We start from the raw sequence: 9,790 nt of genomic DNA on the forward strand, positions 1-9,790 counted from the left end.
GTCTGTACTGTATCTGCAGTGACTCATGTTCTGGTATGGTCGTATGGTGTCTGTATGTAGTTCTGTTTATCTTACTGTGTCCTCATGTGTCGGTATGTGTCTCCATGTGTCCTGTAATGTTTTCTGCTTGCATCTTGTATTGTCCTGTACGTGTTTGCATGTGTGCCTGTATGTTGTCTCCAATGTGTATGTATGTGTCTGTATGTGTTTGTATGTGTCTGTATGTGTCCTGTATGTGTCTGTATGTGTGTCTGTATGGTGTCTCCCATTGGTCTGTAGTGTTCAATGTGTCTACATGTGTATGTGTCTGTTGTGTGCCGTATGTGGGCTGTTGTGTGTCTGCTGTTGTGTTTCGTGTGTCTGTGTGTGCCTGCATGTGTCTGCGTGTGTGTCTGCATGTGTGTCTGTATGTGTCTGTATGTGTTCTGTATGGGTGTATGTGTGTGTCTGTATGCGTCTGTGTGTATCTGCTTGCATCTGTATGTGTGTCCGTATGTGTATGTGTGTGTTCTGTGTGTTGTTTGTATGTGACCTGCATGTGTCTGATGTGTCTGTGTGTCTGTATGTGTGTCTGTGTGTGTGTCTGCCTGTGTCTGTATGTGTCTGTGTGTGTCTGTATGTGTTGGTAATGTACTGGTGTGTGTGTCTGCATGTGTGTCTTTCATGTTGTGTTCTGCATGTGTCTGTATGTGTGTCTGCATGTGTCTGTTGTGTTTGTGGTCTGCCTGTGTCGCTGTATGTGTGCTGTTGTGATGTGGTGTGTCCTGCATGTGTGTGTCTTCATGTGTGTCTGCATTGATGTGTGTGTCTGCATGTTGTGTGTGAGTCTGCCTTGTATGTGTGTCTGCATGTGTCTGTGGTGTGTCTGCATGTGTCTGTGTGTGTGTCTGCCTGTGTGTCTCATGGTGTCCTGCATGTGACTGTGTGTGTCTGCATGTGTCTTCATGTCTGTCTGCATGTGTGTCTTCAATGTGTGTCTGCATGTGTGTCTTCATGTGTGTCTGCATGTGTGTCCTGCATGTGTGTCTGCATGTATCTGTATGTCCTGTGTGTGTATGTGTCTGTATGTCTGTCTGCATGTGTGTCGGTCGTGTATGTGTCTGATGTGTCGTATGTGTCTGTGCGTTTGTGTCTGTTGTGTCTGTGTGTGTGTCTGTGTGTGTGGTCTGTGTATGTCTGCATGTGTCTGTCTGTATCTGTATGTCTTGTTGCATTCTTCCTGCATGTGTTGGGTCGTGTGTGTCGGTATGGTGTCTGTATGCGTCTGCGTGTGTGTCTGTGTGTGTGTCTGTGTGTGTCTGTGTGTGTGTCTGCGTGTGTGTCTGTGTGTGTCTGTTGTGTGTGTCTGTGTGTGTCTGTGTGTGTCTGCATGTGTGTTGCGTGTGTGTCTGTGTGTGTCTGTGTGTGTGTCTGCTGGCTGTGTGTGTCTGTGTGTGGTCTGTGTGTGTCTGTCTGTGTGTCTGCTTGTCGCGTCGTGTGTCTGTTGTGGCTGTGGTGTCTGTGTGTGTCTGCATGTGTGTCTGCTGTGTCTGCGTGTTTGCGGTGTCTGTTGTGTGTTTGTGTGTGTCATGGTGTGTGTTGCTGGTGTGTCTGCGTGTGGTCTGCGTGCTGTGTGTGTCTGTTGGTGTGTGTGTCTGCGTGTGTGTCTGCGTGTGTGTCTGCGTGTGTCTGTGTGTGTCTGTGTGTGTGTGTTAGTGTGTGTCTGCGTGTGTGTCGCGTGTGTGTCTGCGTGTGTGTCTGCGTGTGTGTCTGCTGTCAGAGATATGGTTAGATCAGCTGCTGGAGTCGATGACGTGTTTTACAGTTTCGCATTCAGTGGTGTTTGCACTATTTATGATGTGCTGGCAAAGAATTATAAAATGCAGGTGTAGCGAAAAATTCAGAAGGTTGTAAAACCATCTGGGACCTATTTCCGTTTAATAGCAGCTGAGAAGAAGAAGAGAGGAAGTCAGTAAAAATCTGAGTGAAATTCTGCTGATGTCATGATGCCAAACTACAGTGGATGCTGTTTATTCAGGTGTCAAGGTGTCTCAGTGTTGTAGTTATTAGATCAAGCAATACCCACATACCTTAGCTCGTTCTTGTGAATATCGATGATCTTCCTCTCCAGTTTAAGCGACTGCTTGGGGAACAGTTTGAAGTCTTGGATGTAGTCTGGCGGGGTTTCGTTTGGTCTAGTCCCTAGTTCAGCTGGGAAGGGTTATGACATGGTTAGCAGAGGGTTACACAAATGGTTAGCAAGAGGGTTATGAAGCGTTAGCAGAGGGTTACGAAATGTTAGCAGAGGTTTATAATGGTTAGCAGAGTTAGAAGGTTACGTGGTTATGATGGATTGCAGAGGGTTATGAACGTTAGCAGAAGGTTATGAATGTTAGAGAGGGTGAATGGTTAGCAGAGGGTTATGAAAGGTTAGCAGAGGGTATGAATGGTCATGAGGTTTATGAAATGGTTAGCAGAGGGTTATGAAAGGTTAGCAGAGGTTATGAAATGGTTAGCAGAGGGTTATGCAACGTTAGCAGAGGTTAGAAGTGTACAAAGGTTATGAAACGGTTAGCAGAGGGTTATGAAATGGTTAGCAGAGGGTTAGAACTTATGAAATGTTAGCAGAGGTTTTAAAAACAGTTAGCAGAGGGTTATGAAGGTTAGCAGAAGGGTTATGAAACGGTTGCAGAGGGTTATGAAAACAGTTCGCAGAAGGGTTAAGAAACGGTTAGCAGAGGGTTTTAATGAATACGGTTAGCAGAGGGTTATGAAACTATGAATGTTAGCAGGGGTTGAACGGTTAGCAGAAGATTATGAAACGGTAGCAAGAGTGTTATGAAATGGTTAGCAGAGGGTTATGAAAACGGTTATCAGAGGGTTATGAAATGGTTAGCAGAGGGTTATGAAACTTATGAAATGTAGCAGAGGGTTATATGCATTAGCAAGGGTTATAAACGTGTTAGCAGAGGTTATAAACGTTTTAGCAGAGGTTATACTGAAACGGTTAGCAGAGGGTTATGACGTTAAGCAGAGGGTATAACGGTAGCAGAGGGTTATGAAACCGTTCTCAGAGTGTTATAAAAACGGTTAGTAGTGCAATGTACCTGTATTTTTACAGGCTTATCCTGCAGCTAACACACCTACTTTATAATAGCCTAACAAAGTATGCATGGGACTCGTTCTCCATTACAAGCAGTACTGTGATACGACCAGCAGGAGGCCCTATGCTTTAACTACATCAGTTGCTGTGTCACAAATGGCACCCTATTCCCTACATAGTGCACATTGACCTGGTACCCACGGTGAAAAGTAGTGCACTAAAATAGGGAACGGGGTGCCATTGGCCGATCAATGAGTTTTACCGTTGTATTACTCTGCTGCCGGAAGCGTTTGCGTAGGGATGAGAGATCTCAGCTTGGAGAGTAGGGCCAGGGTTCATATCGTTTGAGAAGGTACTCGTACTAATGAGTCAGGTATCACAGCGAATCTATTGTTAATTCCTGTGCATGTAAATGAGAGTGATGATGTCAGAGCGGGGCTCACCCTGTACGATACAGGCCCCCAGGTAGGCTGCGTCAGCGAAGGGGCACAAGAGACGACCGTGGTAGACGTCCCTCTTCAGCTGCAGATAGAGTAGATACCTGCACAGAGACGCATACAGGGGTCAACCACAGACACTGTGCCTGCTTATAGACACATGGTTACTCAAGATACAYTGTAGCCTGCTATTCTGAATGCCCACAGTGCATTCGGAAAGTATTCAGACCCCTTACCTTTTTCCATATTTTGTTACGTTACAGCCTTATTCTAAAATGGATTAAAGTACTTTTTCCCCCCTCATCAATCTACACACAATATATACCCCATAATGATTTTTTTTGCACATTTATAAAATAAAATATATAAAATAAAAAAGTATTTATATAAGTATTCAGACCCTTTGCTATGAGACAAAAAATTGAGCTCAGGTGCATCCTGCTTCCATTGAACATCCTTGAGATGTTTCTACAACTTGATTGGAGTCCACCTGTGGTAAATTCAATTGAATGGACATGATTTGGAAAGGCACATACCTGTCTATATAAGGTCCCACAGTTAACAGTACATGTCAGAGCAAAAACCAAGCCATGAGACAGGATTGTGTCGAGGCACAGATCTGAGGAAGGGTACCAAAAAATGTCTGCAGCATTGAAGGTAACCCAGCGTAACCCCAAGAGCACAGTGGCATCCATCATTCCTAAATGGAAGAAGTTTGGAACCACCAAGACTCTTCCTGTATCTGGCCGCCCGGCAAAACTGAGCAATCGGGGGAGAAGGGCTTCTGAGTTCCTCTGTAGAAATGGGAGAACGTTCCAGAAGGACAACCATCTCTGCAGCACTCCAACAATCAGGCCTTTATGGTAGAGTGGCCAAACGGAAGCCACTCCTCAGTAAAAGGCACATGACAGCCCGCTTGGAGTTTTCCAATAGGCACCTAAAGGACTCAGRCCAGGAGCGYACAGCTGAACACTGTATGCTGGAAAACACCCGTTTGTTATTTTTGATTAAAACTGATAAACACTGATAAACAAAATTCTCTGGTCTGTTGAAACCAAGATTGAACTCTTTGGCCTGAATGCCAAGCGTCACATCTGGAGGAAAATTGGTAGCATCATGCTGTGGGGATGTTTTTCAGCAGCAGGGACTGGGAGACAAGTCATGATTGAGGGAAAGATGAACGGAGCAAAGTACAGAGAGATCCTAGATGAAAACCTGCTCAAGAGTGCTCAGGACCTCAGACTGGGACGAAGGTTCACCTTCCAACAGGACAATGACGCTAAGCACACAGCCAAGACAACGCAGGAGTGGCTTCGTGACAAATCTCTGAATGTCCTTGAGTGGACCAGCCAGAGACCGGACATGAACCCGATCGAACATCTCTGGAGAGACCTGAAAATAGCTGTGCAGCGAAGCTCCCCATCCAACCTGACAGAGCTTGAGAGGATCTGCAGAGAAGAATGGGAGAAACTCCCTAAATACAGGTGTACCAAGCTTGTAGCGTCATACCCAAGAAGACTCCTGGCTGTAATCGCTGCCAAAGGTACTTCAACAAAGTACTGAGTAAAAGGTCTGAATACTTACGTAAATGTGATATTTCAGTTTTTTATTTTAATACATTTGCTAAAATTTCTAAAAACCATTTTTTCTTTGTCATTATGGGGTATTGTGTGTTGATTGATGAGGGAAAAAAACGATGTAATCCATTTTAGAATAAAGCTGTAAGGTAACAATGTGGAAAAAGTCAAGGGGCCTGAATACTTTCCGAATGTACTGTCAAACTAATGATCAAAGTCCATCATCATAATTGTCACACTTTACATGAATGGTCTTCAACACAAGTATAATTTATAAACAACATAGTATGGTGGTAGAACCATGTCATGACCAATAAAGACAGTATCCACATCCACTAAAAGCATTYTTAAAACCAATGTGCCATTGCCATTAATTATACCACTCCGAGATCAGTTGCTATGGGAATCACCCCTACAAGAGATCGGTTACCATGGCGACCTCTACCACAGTTACTATGGACACGGCTTCAATAGTTATTACTTGTGCAAATGTGTCCCCTGTTACTGGAGAGAAGATGAAAAAMCATAGACATCTGTACCATAGAAACCATGGAGAGTGGCATTGTCCAGAAAACTTCCAGAGGCAACTGACAACCTACATAATCACGTCAGAAACAAACACGCAYGCACRCACACAAAGGACACTGACTCAACTTGTACCTAATACACACACTCAGACGGCACACACTCACCCACAGATGAAGGGACTAAACCCGAGCAAGGCCGATTAAAAGAAAAACATGAAAAATTCAATGGAACTAAAAAGCCGACTGCGTCTGAATGGGTTTATTTMTAAAGGCTGTCTGGTATAACTAGAGCTACCGACAGACTAATAACATCTACCCATATTCACAAGGAAATATTCCCCTTTCCAATAATAGACTATAACTATATTCCTTGGCTCTCTCTAAAACAAACTTTAAAATCTGTGTGGCCATTCTCTTTAACATAACATCCATTCAAATGTAGTATGTCTGTAACACACTCCATATCTCCTCTTCTCAAAGACTCTGTTACTCTTTTCTCTGTGATGTAACTATCTCTAACTATTGTCCTCTGGCTCTCTTTCTAGGACTTGTCATGTGGTTGAATGTGTGAAGTCAACCATGCCCTCAGATTACTATGGGGACAGCACATTGATCCACAACAACAACATAGCCACTGTTGCAACCAGAAACCCTACACAGACTAGTAGAACGAATACAATCCAATATAGAATCTTCTATGAATGTGCATGTGCAGTACTGCATTTTTTTTGTACTGTATTACATTACTGTATTTCATTACTGTTTTACATTACTGTATTTTATATGTAATAGCCTGGAATGTATTTACTGCACTGATACTCAGTCAGACACATTTCCAAGCGGCTCTGAGACCATGCAGACCATTGAATGGTGAATTCTAGGGTGATGTAGACCTCCATAGCACCCTGTGATGAGTACTACATCATGTTAGACACCGAGAGAGTTTAGACTCAGAGGCCTCTGTGTATGCTCCAGTGACCAGCGCCATGCGTCACTAATGGCCAAGCTCTAATGCTGCTGTTTGGGGTTGGAGAGCCCTACTTCTGCCCCTAGAGGTCCCCGCTCCACCCCCCCCCCCAAACCCTAGACTCTCAAACTCTTGTTCCACGGCACTTTACCTCTGGAGCTAATGGTGCTCTTACTTCCATGTCAAATAGCACTTTACACAACAGCCAGAGATGAAAAACACTAAGAAGGAGCATCTGAAGGGAGGGATAGAGAGATGCTTCACATCTCAGATGGAGAGCATGCAGCATCCTGGGAGAACAGGTTCATAATGATGTATTACAGTGTCTCTGTCTCTCTCTCTCTCTCTCTCTCTCTCTCTCTCTCTCTCTCTCTCTCTCTCTCTCTCTCTCTCTCTCTCTCTCTCTCTCTCTCACTCACTCACTCACTCACTCACACACACACACCTTTGGACAACCTCAACAGATCACAAAAACACTGAGCAGTTCCTAACACTTCTCTGTGCTGTCTGCAATACACAACTGCTGTGGGTCATGTCTCGAGCGAAAACAGCTTTTCAGGTGTTTGTTGAAAGCAAAGACGGGTAGAAAGCATTTTTAACATGTTACAATTCAATTTGTATTACAATAAAATGTGTTAGTGTATAATATTTGTATTTCCAATACGTTTTTAACATGTACATTTCCGGCAGAGCTGGGAGAGAGCAGCAGTTATCCCAGCATCGCCTGCCAAATTGTCCATGAAATAGAACCAGAAATGGCCATCATCAAATACCCTCCTGTCTGCTCGCTTAGACAGCCTTGGATAATGTTAGGAACCAGTCATACTGTAGGGAATGAATGAAAAGTGTTCTCTAGCCAATCAGCATCAAGGTCACTACCTGGTGAGCTCCTCTTTGATCTTCATTGGCTCGTGAGGGTAGAATTTGACCCGGAAGCACATTGTGTAGGGCTGCTGAGCTGTTAAAAACAAACACAGAAAAGGAGCTTGAGAAAAGAGATGAAAGAGGGAAGAAGAGAGGAGAGACAAGAGGGACAGAGAGAAAATAGAGAGAGAAAGAGAGAGAGAGAGAACAAGAGAGAGAGAAGATAGACAGAGTGAGACTATTTTTGATCATTCATTTGTTAATGATCATGACTGTAATTATTCACACTCACAGAGGAGGTATTTAACTGCTAGCGATGAGCAGGACTCTTTCATTGGCACTCACACACGCATGCACGCATGCACACTCACACACACACACGCTCACACACTAATGAGTAAAAGATGAACCCGTGTGCTTTTCTAACTATATTTTCTCATGGGCTCCTGAGTTCTTCTGCAAACAGATGCAAGTTGGATAAATGTAGATAAACTTCCATTTTGTCCGCGAGGCTCTTATACAGGATACTAACCTCAACATCAAAACCTTCAATCCAAATCMAAATTCCAGACCTAAAATCTTGATTTCGGACAAAATTACCTGAATGGATTATTACTACCAAGGACTATCATGAAAAAACATCTAACAAACCAAAMCCTGCAGAAGAAACACAGAGGAACCTGGAAATACCATCCAACACAAAACTGAGTGAGTAATGTTYAGTCTGAACCTACTTCTGAAGSCAAAAAGTAAAAGACAATAATCTCTAGATAATTGTGTTGTATAAAGCTTAATAAATAAGGCTACTAAGCTACCAAGCTGCTAGGACAGAGCTGACCTGGCTGCAACTTCAATTAGCTGTGTGAAGTGAGAGGTGTGAAAATTCTTGAGCCTAACAATGACAGGAGAGTTTCACAGCTCCCTGTCATTGTCTGAGGTCATCTGCCTTTGGTCTAAAGAGCAGGAACCTGGACTTCATCAAAGAAATTGGAAATACAGACATTTTCATCCTACATTTGGTATAGAGCAGACCTGACCCACTCTATTAAATTAATCAAAACAGGAACATTTTACATCTGGCTAGAAATTAATAAGGAAATTATCTCAACAGAGATAAATGTCCTCATGTGTGCTACCTACATCCCCCCCAATAGAATCCCCATACTTTAACGATGACTGGTTTGCCATCCTAGAGGGGAGATCAACAATTTCCAGGCCCAGGGACATGTACTAGTCTGTAGCGACCTAAATGCCAGAATTGGACAAGAACCTGACACCCTCAGCACACAGKGGRCCAAACACCTACCTGGAGGTGACAAAATTCCCTCCACCATACGCCCCCATGACACAACTACGACAACATAACAAACAGAAATGGGTCACACTCACAACTCCTGCGGCTCTGTCGGACGCTGGGTATGTCCATAGTCAATGGTAGGCTTCAAGGGGACTCGTACAGTAGGTACACCTATAGTTCATCTCTTGGCAGTAGTACTGTAGACTACTTTATCACTGACCTCACTGACCTCAACCCAGAGTCTCAGAGCGTTCACAGTCAGTCCACTGACACACCTATCAGATCACAGCAAAATCACACTCTACTTGAACAGAGCTATGATCAATCATGAGGCATCAAAGCCAAAGGAACTGAATAATATTAAGAAATGCTATAGATGGAAGGAAAGTAGTGAGGAAATCTACCAAAAACAATTAGGCAACAACGAGGTAAGGCAATAAATAGGCCATAGTGGCAAAGTAATTACAATATAGCAATTAAACACTGGAACGGTAGGATGTGCAGAAGATGAATGTGCAAGTTGAGATACTGGGGTGCAAAGAGCAAGATAAATAAATAAATACAGTATGGGGATGAGGTAGATTGGATGGGCTATTTACAGATAAGCTATGTACAGGTGCAGTGATCTGTGAGCTGCTCTGACAGCTGATGCTTAAAGCTAGTGAGGGAGGTAAGAGTCTCCAGCTTCAGTGATTTTTGCTGTTGCGTTCAGTCATTGGCAGCAGAGAACTGGAAGGAGAGGCGGCCAAAGGAAGAATGGCTTTGGGGATGACCAGTGAGAATATACCTGCTGGAGCGCGTGCTCCGGGTGGGTGCTGCTATGGTGACCAGTGAGCTGAGATAAGGCGTGGCTTTACCTAGCAGAGACTTGTAGATGACCTGAGCCAGTGGGTTTGGCGACGAGTATGAGCGAGGACCAGCCAACGAGATCATACAGGTCACAGTGGTGGGTAGTATATGGGGCTTTGGTGACAAAACGGATGGCACTGTGATAGACTGCATCCAATTTGTTGAGTAGAGTGTTGGAGGCTATTTGTAA

General features: G+C 43.9%; 1 protein-coding gene across 1 annotated transcript in view; it reads right to left on the bottom strand.

Annotated features, from left to right (window-relative positions):
• Positions 1-9,790, bottom strand: part of frmd3 (FERM domain containing 3) — a 137,485-nt gene that overhangs the window by 52,931 nt on the left and 74,764 nt on the right. Inside the window, 3 exon segments of the mRNA XM_070446892.1 lie at positions 2,070-2,190; positions 3,526-3,623; positions 7,470-7,543. Coding sequence (XP_070302993.1) covers positions 2,070-2,190; positions 3,526-3,623; positions 7,470-7,543 — 293 coding nt within the window.

Source organism: Salvelinus sp. IW2-2015, linkage group LG15, assembly GCF_002910315.2.
Source record: "Salvelinus sp. IW2-2015 linkage group LG15, ASM291031v2, whole genome shotgun sequence".
Taxonomy (NCBI): domain Eukaryota; kingdom Metazoa; phylum Chordata; class Actinopteri; order Salmoniformes; family Salmonidae; genus Salvelinus; species Salvelinus sp. IW2-2015.